The following is a 24,642-nucleotide window of genomic DNA, read 5'->3' as shown; positions in this document are numbered from 1 at the left end:
TCATCTGTTTAGCTTGCCTCTGGCCCGTCTATATCAGATACACCGATGTGATTGGTGCAGCTCGGCTCCAACGGCATGGGTAATGAGCATCATTACTGATTGCCAGAGTGACTCGCTGAGCAAATTCAAATTGTGCTCTTGCGAGAACTCTGGATTTCCAGGTTAGTAATGAGCTGCGGTATCTGAATGTGGCTAGCACTGCTAGCAGCAGTAGCTGTTGTTCTGTGCAGGTTAACATCCAAATGCTTGAGTCGGATGTGGTTGCGTAATGCGTATTGCTCAACTGCTAGTTTTGCGAGAGGACATCTCTCCAATTTCCCAACATGCTGTTTTAAAACCCCAGTCTACTTGAGCATTACCGCCGGTCTGAGGGCTCTGTAGCCCCCACTAGTGGCAGGCGGCTGCATGACAGTTAAGTAGCCTTGTACATGAATTAAACATTAATTGGTTTAACAGACTAATATTTCTGGTGCCGACTAGCGAGGGTGCCAACGTCTAATTGCTAAGACGATTAATTGCGCCCATCCATAGTTCACACACTACAAGATCTTTCACCAGAAGGAGTCCTTAGTGAGTATGTCATGTGATGCATGAGTCAAGCCACAACCCGAGGTCGGGCACGCGCTTACTAGAAATCAACAAAGTGAAAAACTGACAAAGCAGTGTTTCAAGTAAGGTATTCAGCTAATAATTTACATAAACGTGTTCAGTAGTCCACCTCATCTTCCCTTCTCTCTGTGTTTCACTCTCTGTAAAACACACACACACACCTCGGGAAGTGTCACAATGCAGTTTCTGTCTGTCCTGAACCCGTGTCTTGTACTGTCAGTGGCTGTCAGTACCCAGATATTTAGCATGCTTGATATCTGCGTACTGACTGTGATGCATTGGCAAACCTCTTGGCCCACATTTTTCAGTTCACACAAAGTGCTCTGATCTAGGGCATTTGTCGGGGAGTTTCAAAAACTGTCAGCAATAGGGCTGGGTATTGGTACTCCATACCTTTTAGTATCGACCGAAATAACCCAGTACCAAGTAGTATTGAAACTTCCTCATTCAAACAAACCTGCGTTCGACCTGTTTTGTATACAGATCTAAATATATATATATATATTATTTCTATGGTTTTGCTGACAACCAGTCACTGCAAGCATTCTTTGATTTAATGCGTGATTGACCCACTACTGCAGCTATAACCCATACAGTCTGTGGTGAACCAGAACGTTCAAAAGTACAGCTATACTACACGCCTGTGGTGTCTGGTGGCGTTTGCTTCCGTTCACATGATGGGCATCGAATGAAGTAGAAAAAAAGCCATCAAATGACGTACTGTCTTGGTATCATTATCACTTAAAATGTACTGGTTTTCGTAGCTGTATTATGATTTTTTAAAATAACACTCAGCCCTAGTCAGTGAGTGGTAAATCAGGGGTGAAGTCGTGTGTGAACTCTGCATACTGTAGCCTTGAGCTGTAGTCTTTGGTCCCAACTGAAGCTGAACCAAGTGACATCACTCTCTGCAATTTATCAGATTTCGTTCAGCTCCCTCTGGAGCCCCTAAAGGCTTTTATACAGCTTTTTTCACACATGCATTTGTACTCCCCAAAAACCTGTAAACAGACTTTGATGTGTAAAATCAATGGAGTTCCCCTTTAATGTTAGACTGAGTTGCATATCAATTCTTGTATGAAGATTGAGAAGAAATCACTGCGGCAGCCGGGCTCTCATTTCAACTGAATGTGTCTGCTTTACTCTCCCAATTAGAGTCCTTGGCTCGTGTGTGCTCAGGAGGGTCGCCGTCTGAAGGCTAGACATTGTGTCCTATTCACATGCCCACCAGGGATTCTCTTGATAATCACATGCTTCTCTGAAAGGTAGCCAGCCTCCTGTCTCCAAGGGCTGCAGACACCCTCTCAGTGCCATCACAGCCCGCTGGGCTTAAGCAGCAGACGCGTCACAGAGAGACTGATAGCTGGGCTGCTGCAATCTACCGCCTCCTCCACACCATCAGTTTTCAACTCTTAACGAGGCAGGAGGGCTGGGATACAGCCCACCTTAATGTCATAGCTCTCATGTTTGGAGAGAAATAGTCGTCTGAAAAGTTTCCCACAGGCAGAGTGGTCTCTGAGAGAACAGGAGGAGCATGCCTGCTGTTTGAAGGGGGATTGATTGAATTTTTAGGCAAGTGTAATTAAACCTCAGATCACAGCTCCTAAATCCTGAAGAGATCAGAGGAGTGGTTGAAATTCCCAACAGAGAAAATAATCCAGTTTTATCTGAAATTCTTGTTTAGATCAATATCACTGTGATTCATTAATTTTCTTTCGTTCTGAGATGCTCTTTGAAGGGCAGGTCTCATTTTATTTTGAATCTGTGTACAAACACAAGTTCAACTTTCTCAGTAAACGACGAGCGTTAGGACAGACGGGAAAAGTTTTAACAAAACGTCTCAATGAACTCCTGTCTTTTTCTCAGAAGCCTCTAATTAAGAAGACTCCTGCAACTCTCCGTGCGACTTTTACAGGGTTTTTATGTCACACCCCTTTTGTTCTGTCTCTCTGACACTCACATGATTCATTCTCTTTGATGTCCAGCTTCTCATTTCTCCTTCTTCAGCAACAAATCAGTTTCTCCGACTCTTCAGCTCCCAGTCTGCTGTCGCCTGCAAACTGCTCGGCTCTGTCTGTAATAGCTCCGGCTTCTCTCAGGTCCCTCGGTCTTGTAATTAGCCGTCTTCACAGACAGGATGTCCTTTGTGACTCCGTCCTGGTTGTCTTTTTTGGGTTATTTCTGTTACAGTACACTCTTGTTTGTTTCTACTTACTGCAACTGTGTAAAAGCTACTTTATTTTCTGAGTGTAAGGTTGTGCACACGCTGTCCTCAGAGAGCCACTTAAAATCAATACATGTACGAGCTGAATCAATGAATGAATTTTAATGTAATATTAACACAATTTAGAGCACTTTGTAAGCCCCTATATTACTGACCCTTGTCTAATTAAGAGTCAAGCTATTGTGACTGAAACACTCAACAAACCCAGCTAACTACAGTGCAAAGTCTATTTCACAGTCCTGTAATGACAGCTATAAATAGCCTGACTGAATCTTTTTGATTTTTTTCTCAGTCCTCAGCCAAGAGTCTGCGTGCAACCATTGGTGATGCATTCGAGCGTCTTCACCGCTTCCTGCGCGAGCGTCAAAAGAGCATGCTGGAAGAGCTGGAGATGGACACGGCCCGCAAGCTGGCCGACATCGAGCACAAGATCCAGCGCTACAGCCAGCAGCTGCGCGACGTCAAGGAGGGCATCCAGATCCTGCAGGAGCGCCTCAACGAGACAGGACGACACGACTTCCTGGAGGGAGTCGCCGTCACATCTGAGAGGTGCTTCACCTGTTTGCAAAGCTGCCCCAGTACCATCACTGCAGTCCAATAAGAAAAAGCAAACTGTGGTTGTAAACCTATTTTTAAAAAGTTTTTTTTTTTTTTTTTATCAACTCTTAAAAGGATAGCTCAGATTTTTGAAGTGGGATTGCATGAGTTACTTATCCATAGTCAGTGTATTACCTACAGTAGATGTTGATTCCCCAGTTTGGAGAAGCAGACAGGAGTACCAACACAAAAGCTGAGCAATGAACTGCTGCAGCAAAACGTATTTTAGCCACTTAAAAAAAATCCCACCAAAAAAATCTGTAACAGTTTAACTCTAAGCTATATTGAGAATATTTTCAGTGCTTAACTTTCCGCCTTTAACTGCTTCAGCTCCCCATCTAAGCTTTTGTCAAAGCCACCAGACTCCATTTAAGAAAAACAGTAAATTTGGCTCACTTAACACAGGAGCTCCTGGTCAGCTGCTCCCTGAACAGTTAGTTAGTTTGAGTTTTTGTGTGACTTTGGTGAACCCAAACTAACCCTTTTAATCACTAAAGTCACACAATAACACAATGAAAATAACAGTCAAGGCAGCGGTAGACCTGCAGCTCGTGTGTTCAGAGATGTTGAATCACTGTTTTACACAATGGGGTCTGGCTTTGAAGAGAGCGAAATAACGTCTTTCCTTACCCCATCAGAAATCGCTGTCTGCACCAAGATAAAGCTGTGAAAATATTCTCCATACAACATACACTAAAACTGATATTGTTCTTTTATGTCTTTAGATGGGCCTTTTTTTAAGTCTCTCTGTTTCTCCAAACTGGGGGTGTGCCGACCACCATCCACTGTTGCTAATACACTGACTGTAATTAAGTACCTCATACAACCCCACTTCAGAGGATCCGAACCATCCTTTAAAGTCTCATATCAACACCAGCTAAAATATTTTCAGCTATTTGCTTTACTGATAACACCTCACAACATGCCAAATGTGTGTTCTGCTCGTGTGAAGTGCAAGGTTGCTTAAATTTTGGAGAAAGTACAGATTTGAGCAACAGCGACAGATAATCCCTGAACAGATGGTGTATTAGGCCTGAAATGAACCAGCTGTAGTGTTTAATCTAGGAGAGGTACTTGAGGACGGTTTAATTGAACAGTTTAATATCTTAGAGCAGATTAATGAGGTTGACTATAGAGCTTCGAAGAGTGACAGAGCAGAATATGTTATCTTTTACAAAACACCACAATATTAAGTAACAATATTAACATTTTTAAGTATGTGAAGAAGTGGATGATATCATGTTTAAAAATAGATTGTAAATGATTGTTAATATCATGGACAACAGGTATGACTGATGTCAGACAGAAAGGAAACAAACGTGGGAGTTTTTTTTCACTGTTTCCTTAAATGGTAAGTGAAGTATTTTTCAACCTTGACCCCTTTTTACCCATGTTTTTGAGCCAAAGTGACTCATGGGAACACCACTTTTTGAAATCGGTCCTATATTGAGCAAGAGGGCTGTAGCCGGCAGCTGCACAGCGGGCTGCAATGTGACCACTTATGGCAATTCACACCATCAGTTTACCTTCACCAAAAGTGCTTGTTTTTGCCACTGACAGGCTAACATTGTTATTCCAAGTGTCTGACAATATTACAGAAAGGAGCCCCACAGAGATAGACCCTTTTGTTAAAAATAAGATTCTTTTTGTTAGCCACCACAGCTCTGAAATTACTATCACCAATCCCACCAGACTCCATTTAAATAAACAGTAATTTTATCCCTCAAAACCCACTTCATTCAGACAGAAACAAAATTAAAACTCACGAAAGCCGTCTTCTTTCATCTTTCCACTGCTTCAACAATCACCAGCTCAGTTTTGGTTGAAATAAACTCTTAATTCACCCAGTTAGATGTGAAATGTGCCGGCTCTATACACAGTAAAATTACTTTTTATTTGAATGGAGTCTGGTGAGTTTGGCAGTAACGATTTCAAGGCCGTTTCTGATTTAACAAAAAGGATCTTACTCTTTAACAGAAAGGTGTATCTCTGTAGGGTCCTTTCCATAAATTATCAGACACTTAGAAAAATTATCTGAGTGGAAAAAACAAGCAATTTTAGTGGATGTAAATTGACGGCACACAAAGCGTGGTTACGTTGCAGCCTGTTTTGCAGCTGACGGCTACAGCCTTCTCGTTTGATACAGGACCAGCTTTAAAAATTGTTGTTCCCATTAGTCACTTAGGCACAAAAACATGGGAAGATAGTGTTCAGGTTGGAACATACTGAATTTACCCTCCAAGTCACACCTTGAGGAAAAAAAGCCCCCAAATAATTTGTACAGAAAAACTTTATCACTGTAAATTTGTTCTGTTAAACACCCCAAGAAAGGTACATGCGGAAACACTGTAATACTAATTTATTTTCATTCCTTATTTTCAGACAGTACACCACAAATAACCATATGCTTCTGCACAAATACGCTCTAATGTTCCTTTTTCAACACACTGCAGTTATTTTCAGGATTTCAATGTGGTGAGCAACCCACTCAATATCTCGCCTGAACTCTGGACTACATGTAGGAGTGTGCTGAGTGATTCATGTGGAGGTTCATATTGAATCATATTGTAATGGTGTTAGAGCTGAACCCTCCTCTCACTGACGCATTCATCTCTGTAGCTGCAGATTCATGAAGCAGTTTGTCAGCTGTTTAATTTCAATAATGGCACATTTCAAAGACACAAATCAGAATGATGATGTGAAGCATCGACATAGTGGGCTGAACAAGAGGCGGTATTATTCGGGAGAAAAAGGCAGCAAATTGGATTTAGACTCTTATTGATCTGTTTTTTTTTCTGTCTCAGGATTAAAGGGAAGATACATGAGACCAATCTGACATATGAAGACTTCCCGACATCCAAGTACATGGGGCCCTTACAGTACACAATATGGAAGTCGCTCTTCCAGGATGTCTCACCAGGTATGTAAGCATGACAAGAACATGAGATGTGTGGAACGCAAACATGCTAGTTAGTATGTATACAGTCTGTCATTTAGTGTAGAGCACTGGACTTGCTATAAAGGAATGGTTCAACAAATGAGAACATCAATACCTCTCATGTCCGTGAGTTAAATACAGAGCTATAGCCAGCAGCAGTTTTGCTTAGCTTAGCATAGAGACTGGAAACAGGGCAAACAGCTGGCCTTAGAGGTAACAAAATCTATATGCACACCTAAGGACCCTGACACACCGACAGTCGGCTGTCAGGGAACATCTGTCGCACTAGTTTTTGTGGTGCGTCCTGCACCGTTGGCACTTCAGCACTTGTTGGCTGTTTTTCCAGCTGATTCATCATGTTGAATTGGGAGGCGGCAGTGTCTTTCGGTGAATTGGTGAATGGAATCACTCTGATTGGCAGTCCGGCTCACTGCAGAAGAAGAGAAACTGAGTAAAGAAAGCAAACAAACAACTAAAATCCAGAGGCTGTGAGATTAATTATTTTTTATTTATCTTTGAAGCCACTGAGCTCAGAAACTAGCTAGCACACAGTATATGTCCTTTCTTCTGTCAGCATCAGCTTGTGTTGTTAATGTGCTAACGGGCTAACTAGCATCTTGAATCCGTCCTGTCGGTTTCCAGTTTCCCTTTTTAATGACGAACACAAAATACCGCCGCCTGCTGGTGTGGAGAGTTATTTCCTCTCACGCAAGCGCAGAACATACGAGGCAGTTTGTCGTTGGCATTAGTCCTTGGGTTGTGTTCAAGTGCATCTTTTGGCTGAGACACAGTCAGGATGTGGCGACACAAAAGTCGGCCTTCGTTGGACTAGCTCTTTAATGTCGATTTTGTGTGCCTGGGCCCTAATTACCTCGTGATGTCTCTTCTGTATAATCTGTGATTTGACTGTTTCTACTCGCAGTTATGTGCCGATGCAGTTCTTGGTCAGGTGCCCGTGTAAAACTACAGATTGTTGATTGTTTTTTTTCAGCAAGCTTTAGAGTAGTAGGATTTTGTTACCTTTTGACAGTCATACAAACTGTTTTCACCTGTTTTCAATCTTTAGCTCTGCTGAACTAACCATCTTCTGGCTGTACGCTAGAGGTCTTTATAGGTCCAAAATGACGGTCCTGAACTAAAAGGAACCCAATAATTTTTTTGAATATATTTTGCCCAAGGTGTTACAAACCTGGCTCGGTCTCGGGTCTATTTTATGGACCTGTCAAACCCAGTTATTAAAATTACTACTAAAAATACCATCTCACTGCCAAAAACATTTTTCGTGTTAGATACAATATACTGCTCTTACCCATCGTACTGTATTTAATGTTAATTAATGTTTCAGATGTCTCCATTTTATTTTATGTTATTCTATTGTCACTTATTTTGTTGTTGTTTTTGTTGCTGTAGTGTGCACCAGCAACCGACTGTAGCCTTACCCTAACTGTAATTGAAACCCAACCTGACCTGGACTCATTGATATGTTCAGATATTGACCACATTGAGACATGGACCCGAACCTGTATAGGTCTTGGGTCTTAGGGTCCAGGTAGACCTGTGAATACCTCTACTGTACACTGTGTAATATCGCACACAGATGAGTGGTATCAGTCTTCACATCTAACTCTTGGCAAGAGATAATAACCATATTTTCCCAGATGTGTAATTGTTCCTTTATAAACAGATGTCTAAACTTCAGTAGCTGAATGTTTGACTGGGAAACACAGAGTGGAGGATCTTCCTGCCCTGAATTAGGATTGCTGCCCCCCTCCCTCCCCCCCCCCCCCCGATGAGAAATGGTGGTGGGACCTGGAGGGCGGTGATGCCCTTCTGTGTTTGACAGTGCCAAGAGGAGCTCTACCTCCTCTGCCCTACAGCCATCACTCTCTCACTGGAGATTATTTAAAACCATGTGCTGAGGAATTTCTTTACTCCCTCAATCAATTCTCCCATTTCAGCCCGCTGCCGACCGAGGGGAGGCCAGGCCAGTTTTTTCGACCTCCCTTGACTGGCTGCCAAATGGAACAATTGGTTACAATCCATCACCAGCGGTTGCCAGAGACGAAATAAAGACATTCCTCCCATCATCCCTCATCTCTCGCTGTCACTGATGGGTTAGCGGGAATAACTGCTCCGCTTTTTTCTTTTTTCTTTTTAATACTCCTCTCATGTTCAGCAGGAAAAACGGTCTCTCCGCTGATGTGTGTATGCTTGCAGGTTTCTCTGTATGACACAAAGAGGCACTCAGGTTATGAAATTTTAATGACTTGATTGTAACAAACACTGGAGATGTCATTGACTGGAGGAGGCATCGTCCTGTCTGCTGGCCGGGCGCCAGACATTTCACCTCTATTTATCCTGGCTGATATAAATATAGAGGAATGAAAAAATGCCTTTCCCGCTCTTTCCAGAGAGCAACGAGAACAAGCCATCATTGTTCAGCCTGATATGGTTTCCTAACAGGCACACATGAGTGCAGATCCTCCCTCCCCTAAACCACATAACTGCACAGAGAAACAGCGTCCTACGGGCCTGGAGCCTGTGGAGCGAGCATGAGTGGCCCCTCCCCATCGCTGTAATTACTTCTTCACTGTATTGTTTGCGCTTTTCCTGTGGTCTGATATTGCTTGAATTGAGCTACCCTATCATACTCTGGAGAGCACTTGACTTTGAAGAGACTAGTTTATGCATGAAGGTAAAAACAGATTATAAAAAATGTATCGCAGTGTACTCAAAGTCACACTCGTTGCTCATTTTCCTGAAATAAGAGTTGAGCAGCAGTTGGGTGCGCCGTATAATAACAAGCCATCCGTCATATTTTACCACAGGGCACGGCTTTCATCACCTGCTCTGAATCTGCTGTTGCTGCTTTATTGTATATACTGTAATGTGTAGTTGATGGTCTTAGAGTGTGAGTTCATCTGAATTATTAGTAACAGATATTCTTTAAAAGTATCTTGGCATAATTATAATTATGGATTTACACTCATTAGCCACTTTATTAGGTACACCTTGCTAGAAGCAGCTTGGACCCCATTTACCTTCAGAACTGCCTTAATTCTTGGTGTCATAGATTCAACAAGGCACTGGAAACATTCCTCAGAGATTTTGGTCCATATTGACATGATAGCATCACACAGTTGCTGCAGATTTGTCGGCTGCACATCCATGATGCGAATCTCCCATTCCACCACATCCCAAAGGTGCTCTATTGGATTGAGATCTGGTGACTGTGGAGGCCATTGGAGTACAGTGAACTCATTGTCATGTTCAAGAAACCAGTTTGAGATGATTTGAGCTTTGTGACATGGTGCGTTATCCTGCTGGAAGTAGCCATCAGAAGATGGGTACACTGTGGTCATAAAGGGATGGACACGGTCAGCAACAATACTCAGGTAGGCTTTGGTGTTTAAACCATGCTCAGTTGGTACTAAGGGGCCCAAAGTGTGCCAAGAAAATATCCCCCACACCATTACACCACCAGCAGCAGCAGCCTGAACCGTTGATACAAGGCAGGATGGATCCCTGCTTTCATATTGTTTATGCCAAATTCTGACCCTACCATCTGAATGTGGCAGCAGAAATCGCGTCCGTGCAAATTGTAGCCTTAGTTTCCTGTTCTTAGCTGACAGGCGTGGCACCCGGTGTGGTCTTCTGCTGCTGTAGCCCATCTGCTTCAAGATTGGCTGAGACGTTTACAGAAGACGGAGTCAGTTTGATTGGAAGACCGGATGCTTACGCGCTGCTCATGGTTAGCTCACATTTCACTTCTACTGTGCATGGTATTCTCCCAGTGTAGCGCATACCATGTAATTTTAATGTCCCTGGTTGAGTTCTTGCTGGGGATCATTTTTGCATGTCATCTCCATTTCCTTTCCTCTGTCTCTCATGTCAAAACTATCAGGTAAAGGCAAAGTGCTAAGGGGAAAAAAAAATCTCAAAAATGCAATTTCTCAATGCTTCAAGCACCACAAATGAAATTTTAATGAACTCCACTATGTTACTGGGATTCCACATTAAACGCTGGACTTGAGGAGTGCAGCTCTGGAGGAGCTGAGTGGACAGCTGACTGACAGCAACATTTACTGGACAAAAATAGTCTACAGGTCGGCTCCATGAGGAGTATACAGGAAGAAAGCTGCATTATTTTTTATTCATCGATGCCTTGATTTTTGTTTCACAGTAGTCTGTGGTGTGATACATTTCATAAAATGGAAGTGAGTTGAACGACTAATGAACATCAAAATCACTTTGTGTCTGGCTCACCCTGGAGGCAGAGACATATATATCAAGATCTATATAAATAAAAACATTTTCAGTGACCTCCTGCTCCAAACAACATTTTCAGTATGTGTTTTCCATCCTGACAGTGTTTGTTAATCCTTTGCCTGTGATAAAATCTTGTTGTCACATTTCAGAGATCAGCTCATAACCTTAACACCCCCCCCCCCCCCCCCCCCCCCCCCCCCGCATTAAAGTGCCTGAGCAGTCTGGATGTATTTACTTACTGCCTCAGCGTAGAACTGTTCACACAGCATCTGCAACGATAAAGAAAAATGAGGTGCTGCGAATGACACCACAGCCCTTGCATTTCTGTTTGGCCTGGCTGAGTCACAATGTATTGATGTTTATTTCGTTGTTTTCCTACTTTCTTTTATCCTTGACGCTGACTGTTTTCTCTCTGCTGCGTTAAATCTTAAAGTGAAATAAATGTCGACTCTTTGTGCTGAAACTGTCCTTTTTCTGGTCTTCCTCAGTGCCAGCAGCGTTGACCCTCGACCCCATCACAGCCCACCAAAGACTGATCCTCTCGGACGACTGCACCATAGTGGCCTATGGGAATCTCCATCCGCAGCCTCTGCAGGACTCCCCGCGCCGCTTTGACGTGGAGGTGTCTGTTCTGGGCGCAGAGGGCTTCATGTCGGGCGTCCATTACTGGGAGGTGATGGTGTCGGAGAAGACCCAGTGGATGATCGGTGTGGCTCATGAGACAGTCAGTCGCAAGGGCAGCATCCAGATCCAGCCCAGCCGCGGCTTCTACTGCATCGTCATGCACGATGGCAACCAGTACAGCGCCTGCACCGAGCCGTGGACCCGCCTCAACGTAAAGAGCAAGCTGGAGAAGGTGGGGGTGTACCTGGACTACCACAAAGGCCTGCTCATCTTCTACAATGCAGACGACATGTCCTGGCTCTACACCTACCGGGAGAAATTCCCCGCTAAGGTCTTCCCCTACTTCAGCCCGGGCCAGAGCCACGCCAACGGCAAGAATGTGCAGCCGCTGCGAATTAACACTGTACGCCTTTAAGAGCTGCACATATCTTTGGTCACAATTGTCCTGACAGATAATTCACTTGTGTAGGTTTCAAAAAATGTTCAAGAAATCAGTTTGTGTTTAATAGGGTGTTTGAAATGTTTATTTGAGTTTCAGTTAAAACTCGTGCTTGATGTTGCTCTTAAAACCTGCGCTGTTATTTTTGTGTGACTTGAAACGACCATACGATAATGGCCTGCACTTGAGCCTCATTCCACGTCTTTAATTGAAAAGATGACACTAAATGGAGACAGAGGGACCCCTGGGCTACTGTGGGGTCTGTGGCAGTGATGTTTAAAAAAAAAAAAAAAGTGATTCCCAGGCCCACCTTGCACACTCCCAGGGGGCGACGCTCTCCTTATCAAGCTCCAGGCTTGTCAGACTTGGCGTCCCCTCTCTGTCCACGCCAGAGGACACTGAAGACTGGTCACTTGTCTTCTCTGTGCTGTACAGTTGGCTTAGCTTTGTGTGTGGAATGTGATTGACAGCACTTGGCTCCTTTTTTTTTTTTTTTTTTTTTTGGCTTTTGTTCGGCCAGCAGTCCACCCTGAACTTGTCAAGTCTGTTCGCACTTTTCACTTCTGTCTGAGACCATTATCTAGGTTCCCCCTGCAGGTCACATCGGCCCTGTTAACACCTGGTATTAAGATGCATCTTGGGTGATGGATCACAAGTGGACAGCTCCAAGTGCAGGTGTGAATGTACCAAATGCTTCCTTAATGTGTCTTGAGATCTGATCGCTCAGACCACTTTCTGAGATTGTGTCAGCCGCATGTGGCCACAGTCTTTCAGCAGTGTGTATATCCTGGGCCACATGGAAGGACCACATACAAGGGCTGCAAAAAAATCATATTGCGATTATTCTAACAGATATTTTGAGTGCCTCATTTGTAATGGCATGTTGTGACACATTTTAACCTTCATCTAACAAATATGCAACTCCTGCAATTTGGATGTTGCACTTGGCCATGTTGCGATTTTGATAATAACTTGATTAATTGTGCAATCCTACCACCAACTCAACTGACGTCCTTGCTTATTTGACACCCCACCGAATAAGAGAACTTTCTGTTGTTGCAGTTACAGAGATGCAGAGCTGAAGGGCCGTGTCTGGAGCATCTCTCCTGCCAGTTCAGCGTCTGCCTGATTAGCATGAGCTAATGCAGCAGCAGCAGCTGCTAAATGGTCACAACAAACTCTCACCAACACCAAAACAGCTTGACTCTTAAACCAGTTAGTGACTGCAAGGTAACATTAGTCGTGTAATGCTAGCCATTAGCCCTGTCAGTGTGTGTGTGTGTGTTGCCAGGCAGACTCTCACCATCTGTAACATGAAACTCACACTCCTGCAGACGTAGTCTTTTAGCGGCACTTGCCTCATGATAAAGAGATAGAGAGTGCGAGGAATGGCTGCGTATCAATATGCTACATGTGGCCCTACAATTATAGGGCCATTTTATAGTCGTTTGAGAACGTTATTGAGAGGGATTACTTTTGTGACTCTGCATAGCTTGCCTTCAAATAGCAAAGGCTGTAAGTATGCACTTAGCATGAGGAACCTTATGTGCATTAGAAACTACGACACATTTTGTCTTTGTAAATGGAAATGATTCACTTGCTTGTTTGCAAATAGATCAGGGAAGTGAGATGAGATCAGAAGTGGTCACTTGAGATGCATTTGGAGACACGTTCTAATGTCAGGTTTGAACAGACCAACTGAGCTGTCCCCTCGTGATCAGATCACCCAAGACACGTGGATACCAGATCCAAACAGGTTCATCCATGTGTGTCTGTTCAGTCTTCATCATTGCAAGGAAAGCTGTTGTTCTTTGTGCACCAGCGATAATCCATGTCACCAAGAAAAATTAAATGAATCTAAAAGGAATCCATAGGCTGCCCATCCCTGTCCACTGCTCAGCCCTACCCACAAGTGGTGGGAAATTCTGTTTGGAGGTGGAGGTCGTCCAGAAATATGCTGCTACCGATGGAGTAAGGACTTGCATGTTTGTATATAGAGTGTCAAGAGTTAAAAGAACTTAGTCTCTCATCACGGTGCTGGCTCATGTTTAAGTTTCCGTTCCAAAACCACAAGTATGCTCGCCATCAGCATACGCTATATATATGTATCTGTGGGTTGTCTTTTTGTCCACTTTAGTGTTGAATTCAAGCACAGCTCTGCTTTCAGTCATGTTTGATCATTTTGTCTTCAAATCAAAAAAATATTAAATCATGCTGTCTGAGTAAAAGCTTCTCAGATGTAAAAAAAAAAAAAATCTGAAAGGTTAAAGATGAATCATTGCTCCAAAAGAGACCGACTGTTCCCCCTTTTTTTAAAAAAAATCATATCATTTCAGTACATGAAGTCAAGCTGGGGAACGGCAATTACTAAATCAAAATGGTAACGGATGGACTCTAGGGCTACATATGCTATTCCTGCAACTGGCATTCCCTAGGCTGTTACATAATGACAAAATCACTGATAAGTCCCCCGAGGCTCACCCATGTTTATTTCTCCCCCCCCACGTGCCTCAAGTGCTCTTGTTTATAATGAGTTGTACACAAGTCCTGCAGAATCCACTCTTAAGAGGCTCTGGTCGCTCAGCCAAGTTCGGCATACCGAGAGATGTGTCTGCGGGGTGGGTGGGCATGTGCACAGGTGTGTTTGTACGGCCTGGTTCAGCTATAATTTTAAATCCAGCTTTGGTTGTGCTTGATAAAGCCCATCTGGCCCTCTGAGCATACCCATGCAGCAGCCAAAAGTGATTATTACAAAATACTTTGGAATCTGGGATAACTTTGGAAAATCTACAACAGCAAAAAAAAAAAAAACAACTTCCATTGCCACTGTACATCTTTACATTTGTGTGTGTGTGTGTGTTGTCTGTGTTGTCCATTTAAAAGAAAATTGGGGCAGTGCCCTTGTTTTTGTAGGATGTAATTCCGGTATGTGCAGTATGATGCAAACTGGGGTCAAACGCAGAGCGTCTGCAAATTATTCCTGGTATTTGTTTGTGTGCTGATCTGCAGGAGTCCGTTCAAGAAGCAGATCTACGGTGTTGAATAAAACCTGGAACCAGAAAGTTTAGACAATCAGGACAATATCCATTTTACTTCTCTCTGATTGAGACTTTATTTATTGTCCCTGAGGAGTAAATCCCAACCAGCTGGCTCAAACACATGCTTATATTTGACCCCGGTTTGCTGTGTCGCGGACTTCGGTGTAGTCTGCTTCATTTAAGACTTTCTGTTTGAATGTTAAGGAGATTATTGTGAGGTGGTGTTGGGTTACTGGTGGAGGTGATGACGCTAATTGTTTTATGATGGTAACTATGACACTTTTAATAATTATAATGATGATTGTGTCGTTTGATGATGGCCGCTGTGCACCCATCATTGTGTGAACACACTTGAGTGTGCTTTAGCCGCAGCTGAGGTTTGTGGGAAATGTTTTAATGTACAATAAATCACTGCTAAAATCAGCAAGGTTCTTTACCCGTGTCTTTTCTTGGTTGTGTGCACTAACACAGAGGCTGTAGAGCATCAATAAGGATTTTTGTTCCCAAATTCAAAATCTATACACCACTCTGTGTGAAACTCAGTGGGATCATTTCTTATGAAGGTAATGTGAGCCAGAAACTGAGTCCACAGTAACTGTGTCTGAATAGAATGTAACTGATAGTGTAAACACTGAACTCCACTGTATTTAATATCATGACTGACACCCACTTAAAAGGGTCGGATCCAGCGTACCAGATCAATGCGTCTCTTGTTTCCAACTTGGGGGTTTGTAACCTCCAACGGGTCAAAAGATGATCGTCAATTTACAGGACATGGAAAAATGATTTATCTGATGGATAAAATGTGTGTTTTTTCCTCAGACATATCTCAGCTCTTTGCTATTTTCTTGTCAAATACTGGATGACTGTACCATAAATGTCCGTCTCAAGGATAATCATCCAGTAGTTGTTGAGATATTTCAGTCTGGACCAAAGTAGTAGACAGACTGAAATTACCATCCATCAAGCTTTTCACTGCCATGGCTAAAAAACATCTGAGACTGTTCATTCATTCATTCATTCATTCATTTTCCGTAACCGCTTATCCTGTTAGGGATTGCAGGGGGCTGGAACCTATCCCAGCTGACACTGGGTGAGAGGCAGGGTACACCCTGGACAGGCTGGCAGACTATCACAGGGCTGACACATAGAGACAACCATTCACACTCACATTCACACCTACAGCCAATTAACCTAACGTGCACATCTTTGGACTGTGGGAGGAAGCTGGAGTACCCAGAGAAAACCCACGCTGACACGGGGAGAACATGGAAACTCCGCACAGAGGGGCTCCTCCACCCTGGGTTTGAACCAGGAACCCTCTTGCTGTGAGGCGACAATGGTAACAAGCGCAAATTTGCAATAGCTGTGACCATGTAAACACATGCATCTATGCATTCAGGCATTTAGCTCCCCTGTTTTAGCCTCCATACCAAATTTCTGTCTCTTAGGGCAACAACTGTGGCCCCTAAAGGGTGGGAAATTTTAGTTTAAACTGACAAAACTGTCAAAGTGAGCTATAGGGCTGCTGGTCACAGCTAAAAACACAAGTTAACATGCTTCATTTTAAAGGGCCACAAGCACAAACAGTTGAGAAACACTGCCTAGAGCGGTGGTTCCCAACTGGTCCAGCCACAGGGTCCAGATTTTTCCTTAGTCATTAGTTCAAGGTCCACATATATTCGGAGTCATACTTGCGTTTGGCCATGACGTTGAGCTGGTTTACTGTCTCTGTTAAGTAGCTGCCCATTAGTCAGTCACTCTACAGCAGGAAATGACTTAAAAATTAAAGCACTATGGTGGAAATTCACTGTACACCAAAATAAAGTGTGTTTTTTATGAATTGGACATGTTTGCAAGTCACCTGCGGTCCATTCAGAATGGACCTGTGACCCACTTTTGGACCATGACCCACCACTTGGGAACCATTGCCATAGAGGACACACATATATGCCAGCTTGCTTTCTTGTGCCAAGAACTATGGTGGGCTATCTACAGTCAGTGTTTGGTTTGTCCATTCTGGGTCACTGTAGAAACAACATGGCAGACTCCATAGATGAGGACCTGCTCTGTATGTAGATATAAACATCTCATTCAAGGGTAACGAAAACATAGCAATTCTTATTTTCAGGTTATGATGAACTAATGAAAACATACTTATGATTAAGGTTAGGGTTACTAACAACAGATGCACCTAAATACTACACACTAGACCTTTAAGACAGAGAGTGAACATGATCTATCACATTATTTTGAGAGCATGAAAATCCACATAGTTGAAATTGAAACCCTCAAAATGAAAGATATCTGGGAGGAAGAAGAATCCTCTTTGAAATGTAGGAAGGCTTTGCCTCTGCTTGTCAATACCTGCTCCAGTTCAGTAGAATTTCGAGCCAGGCATTTTAGTCGAGATGTGCCAAACTCAGCCCCACTACACCATCCAGCTGGGAGGTGGGAGGTTGTGCACCCTTTTTATTACTGTTCCCTATTTTGGCATCGGCTGAGGCCCAGGCATGTGACATGATGAATAACAAGATGTCTGCATGGGTTCAGTGTTCCCTCACTGCGGGTGAGCTGCAGCTTTCAATAGCTCCTCTTCATTTGCCATCTGTGACGCGTTTGAATGACTGGTTGTTAAACTGGTGGGAATAAATTATCATACAGTCTGAAATCACGATAGAAAGTTAAGATCTGAATCATACACTGCAAGTACAAAAGTTGGGTTTCTCTGTGCAACTTTGTACCCTGCTGCGTTATTATTTCACACTCTGAAGTTGAGCCTTGTTGCATCATGATTACAGCTGTTCCACAGCAAACTGTGCAGTTTGAAGCAGAGTGCCGTTTATTCACAGCAGACCCTCGGGATAAGTGGCTTCATATCCTCAGCTCTGATTTGGGCTGCTTTTCTCCTCTCACTCCTGTGATTGAGACATTTATAACCGAGGAGAAGGTGTCCATCCTGTAATAGACATTTTTACCCGAGGGGAAAGTGTCCATTAAAAAGTCACTGAGCTCTCCTTTGAGAGACCCGTATCTGATTCCAGTCTGATGTGGCCCTCCTGAGGCAGGAGTGTAAGGTTTTTAATCTTGTAAGTGATGGGAAAAGCAGAAATGAAGGCTCAGTTTTGCTATCACTTACAGTTAAAGAACAAGAACTGCAGCTACTGTATAACGCTGAGGGCACCAACCACCAGATCAATCATCCCAACTGTTATACATGTTTTAGGGATATGTATCAGGTTAAATGTTGCTTGGGGTTAATTGATATTGACAAACGGGTTTTTGAATCTTAGTGGTGAAATAATTAGTTGATGTATTTATCAGTTGAGGGACAGAATATCAACCTTTAACTGTTTTTAAAATAATTTAGCAAGCAAGCATACTAAACATGTCCTGGTTCCAGCTTGTCATATATGAGGGTTTTCTTCTTTAAGTGCTTTATACTATGGTAAATAGAATATATTTGGGATTTGGACTGATGGTCAGTCAGGCTGATGATATTTTGTCAGACTAGACAATGTTTAGATTAAATGAGAATAAAGATATTTGGTGCAGCCCGACCTGGAGGTTGTACAGAGGGCACGTCCAAAGTCCGGCCTAAGGTCCAGTTGTGGCCCACAGACCAATTATAAATTGTCCACAGCTTGTCTTTTAAAATATATTGCCTGCCACACAATACTGGTTAAACAAGCAAGATCACGTGGCATTTTTTACATTCACCTCACAACTGCTAGGCTATCATACAGTTTCCCAGCACACATTTGTATGTGGGGCCCGTGTAGGTGGTAAATGGGCTGAAAATGGGCCCTATATCGGACATGTACCATGGGTGGTCTTACCTGGGGCTACCTGAGTACAAAGTGGGCATGGGTCTGGACTGGGTATCTTATCTGAGGTCCACTTGGATAAACCCACACTTGTGGGCAAATGTCATGGGGCCAATATGGAACCTGTGGACAGTACCATATGGGGCCCATTTTTCAGCCCATTTACTACCCACATAGGTCCCACATATGAATGCTGGCTGGGTTGTGGACATACACCAAGTAGGAACTGTCATAAGCAGATGATAAACAAGCCAGTGAACGGTTAGCAGCAGACATTTCCTGACATGGCCACAGCTAAGGAGCATAAAGTCGACAGCCAGGAGTGGTGTAAAGTTTAATTACTTTATTACGAAAAGATGCATTTGTCTCATTTGTATGTTTTTGTATTTGTTTTTAATAACCCATATGATGCAAGAAGCAGCAGCCCCCCAGGTATTTTCACTCTATCTAATCTGGCCCCCAATTAAAAAAAAAAGTTTGGACACCCCTGAACTGGCCAGCTGTTAGTAAATACAAGCAGGGGGACAACATTTTTCAAAAGTGGGCCCCTCATCCACATCCACAGGGGGGATTCCTATACATTTCCATATCTTCTGCAGTATATCATCCAATTAATCATACTTCCACATGTATTTTGTATCTACTTGTACTTGTATCTACTGTTGAGGCCTTGTTTTCTTATTATGAAAAGCAAAGGTAGTCACGTGTGTCCTGGGCTGAAAAATGCCCTCGACTGAATGATTAGAGAAAAGTAAAATTAAAACACTGACTGAGGAAATTACTGCAAGGTCTTAAATCATAAAATCAAATCAGGATTGAACAAATAACTTTTTTTCCCTTCATTTTGGCTTATTCATTCAACCTTGAGGGCTACTGTAATTAAATATTAGTCAAATCATGTGCAGAACTGAAATAGTGTAAAGAGTAAACGGCTGTCAACTCTCACTTTTACAGTCATACCCAATTAGTATCAGAGTAGTATCAGATGACATGTTGAAAGGTATTGTAACTATAACATTACATTTATTTATCATGTAAATACATATACCTTGTTTTGTCAGGGGTTTAAGCCATATGTAATTTGTTGATCCCATTTAAGAGTTAACCATAGATCTTCTCATGGGCCCCTGATGTACCATATTCCTGTCTTCATTTTTTTTTAATATACATCCAGAAATGCCCAAACATATAAATAATGACAGAAGTAGCTGCATCTTTGAATCACTTTATTATTGTGTTGTAACCCACAGACTTTGCTCTTTTTTTCCTATTGAGCACCAGAGACATTGTGAAATGAATATTACCTCTAAAAATCAGTGCTGTGCAATTTTAGAGTCTCTAAAATTACTCATCTGTCTGGGAGCACTTAATCACTTGTGGGCGTTCTGGCAATGAAATTAAACACCATTAGGAAGACAATTATCTAAAGTTTTGTACCAGCACACAGCTTCTTAATATTAAAACATTAAAATCATATTTATATATCCTCAAAGACAGAAAAACATTGCACTCATTAACCTTTAATAATTAGCCTTTGGATACATCTGGGCTTTAACAGTGTGTCTTAAAATAGCATTGAAGTTAAGGAAGGTGGCCTGCTGGTTGGATCCTGCTGCAGTCAGTGTGAGCTCCGGTGTTAGTATGTGTCTGCACAGGTCTCTGCACCTTCACTCAACCCTGAGGCTCCGTCAAAGGGAAGACAGACTAAAAATGCCTTCCTTTGTTTCCTGAATCCGCTTCATCCCTCTCCTGTTACTTCCCAAAGCTCATCTATCAAACATTTTAGGAGCTTGAAGGTATCGGGTGTTGGTGTCTGTGAGTTGTACCGGAGTGCCCTCTGGCGTTGACATCTGTGTCCCTGCTCCACCTGTGGACTCAAACACTTCACAGCTCAGACCTGACGGGTCCCACATGTGAGTACAAGACAGCCATGAGTGTCTGCAGTTACACAGTGAATCTTTTTGTATTATTTTACAGGAGCAGTGAGCCTTAAAATGGGAAGACTGACACTCATGTTTGTCCGTTAAATGTACTGTGACGTCAATGCTAACAGTTAGCAGCCTGTTAGCTTAGTTTAAATTAGCATTATTAGCATAGCTCTGTAATATCCAACCACCAGCTCCTCTAAAACTCACTAATTATCATGTTACATCTTATAATCCATTCAAAGACAAAAGTTAAATGTGACAAGCTGTAGTTTAGGAAACCATTTTTCAGCAGGTGCAGTTAGGGACTGTTCTTTACTTATCACAGGGGGTGGCTGGGGTGTCACTTTGTTTTATTTTTTAATTTTTAATTTTTTTTTTACCCTCCCTTTTTTGAGTCTCCTTGAGTGACTGGCAAAAATGCATGACCTCCCTCCACCATAAATTAATTATTAGGTTTTTAAAATGCACCTTATAGTGGCTAAAGGCTAGTTCACATTACACTATTGTCACCCTGATTTTGTGTCGTGGAAACGTAATCATAATCTTTTGAGTGTTCATACCTGCCGATGTGTGTTTCTGTCAGCGGGAGTCTCGCCAACTGCGTTATGACCTGTGTGTGCACACCACAAGATTTCTCCACTCAGCCCTCTCCGACAGAGCCCCAGATAACGCTGTGATGTCACCAAACTTGGAGACGACACATCGTAAAGGCATGGATATTCTTCCCAGTGTTGAATCAGATCTGTCTCCAGGGCCTGGGTGCAAACACAACGCGCTCCCTGTGATTCTGTGGATGCCGCCATTGTTGTTGTTGCTTGCTGGCTGGCTTGTCAGTGTTGCCAGATCTTGGGAGAGAAACAAGCAACCAGGGCTATGGAAACAAGCCCAAAAGATGCGACTATCATGCGTATAAATAACTAATTAGACGTAGAGAGAAAGGTAACGTTTAGAGAGCAAGCCCAAATAAATGGCAACCCTGCGGCTTGTCCTCCTCACATTTCTTCCATCCTCCTGCGTGCTGGCGTGGGACGTATCCTGCCTCTCATTGGCTGATGCTCTTTGTCAGCGGTGTCACACTTCTCCAGTTTTCTTGCATGCCAGATATCCAGTCCCAGTCACAGACGAGGGGGCGACTTGCTCGTAGGACTTGTTGTGGCAGACTATCTGGCGACTCACGTCCAACCCAAGGTGGCTCTCAAGATCCTCTGCGAAAATCGCAGTGAAAAGGTGAACTAGGCTTAAGCCTAAACTTAAAGCCACTGAGGGGCTACATAAGGCGCGTTCGAGATGAATCAGGCCAGCCCAGATTCGATCACCTGCGATCACCGCACATTGCATGCCGGTAAATTTTGTGTCCAACTTCATCCCAACTTGCTCCAATGTCATACAAAAGTTGAACTGTGATAATCATGCACATTTTTAGAGCCAGGCACTTCACAATTGCATGATAATAAGTCAACATCATATCGGAGAGGATGTGAGTGTTTCTGTAACTTCCAGTACGGACTGCAGGCTGCTGGAAACTGTTGCAATACTGACTGACTTGACCGTGGTTTTTTTTCACTGCCTCCTGCTGGAGCCGCCTGATCTCATCTACTTCCCAGGGGAGGCGCAGTTCATCTCGAACGAGCCTATAGACAGGCTACATACTAATTGACGCGCTTGCCCGACCTAAACGACCACTGCTCGTCAGGTGAAAACAGAGTCAACTTCTTCTTCTTCGATGCATATGTACGTAAAGCATTTAAATGTTCAGATTACATTGAGCAGTGCATACCTGACTGGGCGTGGCCCGGCATTGCGTTCAAAAAACAATGAATGGTTCCTACCTACATTGACAGACACCCATGACAATACAGTGACCCCTACAGGACAAATTAGCATCCCACATACACATTTTACACTGGGTATGGCTCCTATACACTCTTTGGTGATTGTAGGTTAGAAGTTAAAGACGAAATCTTGGAGTTGGAAAAAGCCTAGTTTTTTCCACTTTTGTTGTTTTTTAAATTAGATGTAGGATAAAGTGATTTCGATGAAATATCACTTTTTAAAACTCAGACTTGTTAGTCGCACATGTCCAAGGACTGTCAGATATTTTAAAATCCAGCGATAATTTCTGTTTTTGCAGTTTCTGGCTGTGATAAGTGGTGTAATTTTGGTGATTTTTAAAGAAATCATGCAGGGTGGATTTTGAAGACATGCTTTCCATAAAAATGGTGGCAAAATAAATACAAATTATAATCATTTAGATGTTTATGTCCCTCCCCTAAGCCAAAATAAAGTAAAACATATGACCTTCCCCCGTGCTTAAAAAAATATTTGACATGTCTCTCCCTTTTTGCACTGCTCCCTCATCCCTCATGAGAAAAAAAACAACAAACAGTCCCTAACTTGTTGAAGACTTTTCATTGCTGTGTGGTTGCCAGGCAACCAGCTGCAAGTTACTACCAGCTCAAAGAGTAAAAACAAGGTTTTTTGTATGGATTAAACAACAGATAGGCCTATTATGCAAACAACATATATAATGTGTTTATCAGTGAGCGTTAAAGGTGCTGGTAAGCTGATTTAAAAAAGAAAAAAAAACCTTTGGTAAAGCCAGGTTAGCGCTCCGTTTTTATGTTTAATGCTAAGCTAAGCTAGCTGGCTGTAGCTGTAATGGCTGTGTTTAATGACAGATAGTTCATCATCAGAATCCTAATTATCGGTAAGTAATAGAAGAAAAGTTTTCTTTCTTTATTTATGTAGTTAAGTACAGGGGTTCTCAATTTGCAGTATGTAGCACAGTATGTTAGTTATGAAGTTTAGAGAGAGACTCTCTTGGATGAACAGTTAAAGGTCTAGTGTGTAGGATTTAGTGGCATCTAGAGGTGAGATTGCAGAACTGAAACTTCTCCCATATGCCAAGCATATAGGAGAACTATGGTGGTGGGTGCAAAAACATGATAACATGAGCTGGATTTTGATTTGTCCATTCTGCTTTACTGTTGAAGAACATGGTGGACTCCATGGATAAAGACCTGCTCTGTATACAAATGTAGTAGGGATGGGTCACGATTTTTGAATTTTCGAATAGTCGTTTTATTTTGAAAAATCATTTTTTAATGCGACTATTACTATTTGCCGTCTTATTTCCCCCCTTTATTTGACATGCAATTCAGTTCCTAACCGCACGGGGGCAGGTCTTCTACAAACAGGAGAAACATGCAGAGACTACTTCAGTCATCAAAAAGTTCCGTGTGGAACAACTTCGACAAAATAAACGAAAATGAGGTGCAGTGCAAACTCTGTGAGGCAAAGCTTGCGTATCACAAGTCTACAACAAGTATGCACAGTCATTTGAGAGCGAGGCACGCAGGAGGCCGAGGGACCGTACGGCGGGGGTCCACCGGGCCCGTCAGCGGCGCGACACGTCTGCAGCGCGAGTCCTGTAGTAGCTCGCCCCCCTGTTAATCGATTACAGTGGCTCCACCGGCAACGGGAGTGGCGCGACAACCACCGTCTGTCGCACGACAACTCTCTATTTTACGCGACTCTTCTATTTTTGTCGTGCTACGCTCCCCTACGCGACCCTCCAGCAGATAAAAACTACATGAAATAGTGTGCTAAACGAGCACAATATGTTTTTAAATGAATAAACCATTATCAGAGGTGATATGTGATGATTTTTTTTTCATGCATTTACCCATGTTTATCCGTGACATTGTGTAAATGTCCGTGGTGGACATTTGAAAGCGAGTAGATGACAAACAGTACAGTAAACTTGTAGATAACTCAAATATATGTAATAATTTAGGTGGAAAATGCTTTAACATTTCATGCAGCCTACATGCAGCCTCTCGGCTCAGCAAACGGTAAACAACCCTGCTGACTTCTCTACGTGTCGCTTCCGTACGCAGTCAGTGGAGCCCAAATGAATACGCCGCGACGCTACGCTGACGTGACGCTTTGCAGCCAGTGGAGCCCGGCCGAAATGATGAATGGATCTCTGTGTGCGTGGCTCCGGGGGTGAGGTGGGGGGGGGATTATTCGAAAAATCGTCGAATAGTTGCTATGATTTTCGAATAGTGTTTTTGCTTGTGCTGCCCATCCCTAAAATGTAGACGGCTCATTCTAAGGTAACAAAAACACAACGATTCTTGTTTTCAA

At 42.9% G+C, this 24,642-nt stretch overlaps 1 protein-coding gene across 1 annotated transcript in view; it reads left to right on the top strand.

Annotated features, from left to right (window-relative positions):
- trim62.1 (tripartite motif containing 62, tandem duplicate 1) overlaps positions 1 to 13,955 on the top strand; it is a 45,559-nt gene extending 31,604 nt beyond the window's left edge. Inside the window, exons 4-6 of the mRNA XM_033627553.2 lie at positions 3,126 to 3,382; positions 6,235 to 6,350; positions 11,126 to 13,955. Of these exons, the coding sequence (XP_033483444.1) occupies positions 3,126 to 3,382; positions 6,235 to 6,350; positions 11,126 to 11,676 (924 nt within the window). The 3' untranslated portion in view covers positions 11,677 to 13,955. The remainder of the gene's footprint in view (positions 1 to 3,125; positions 3,383 to 6,234; positions 6,351 to 11,125) is intronic.
- The last annotated feature ends 10,687 nt before the right edge of the window (positions 13,956 to 24,642 follow it).

Source organism: Epinephelus lanceolatus, chromosome 1 (genome assembly GCF_041903045.1).
Source record: "Epinephelus lanceolatus isolate andai-2023 chromosome 1, ASM4190304v1, whole genome shotgun sequence".
Taxonomy (NCBI): domain Eukaryota; kingdom Metazoa; phylum Chordata; class Actinopteri; order Perciformes; family Serranidae; genus Epinephelus; species Epinephelus lanceolatus.
This window is presented reverse-complemented; position numbering and strand designations above follow the sequence as displayed.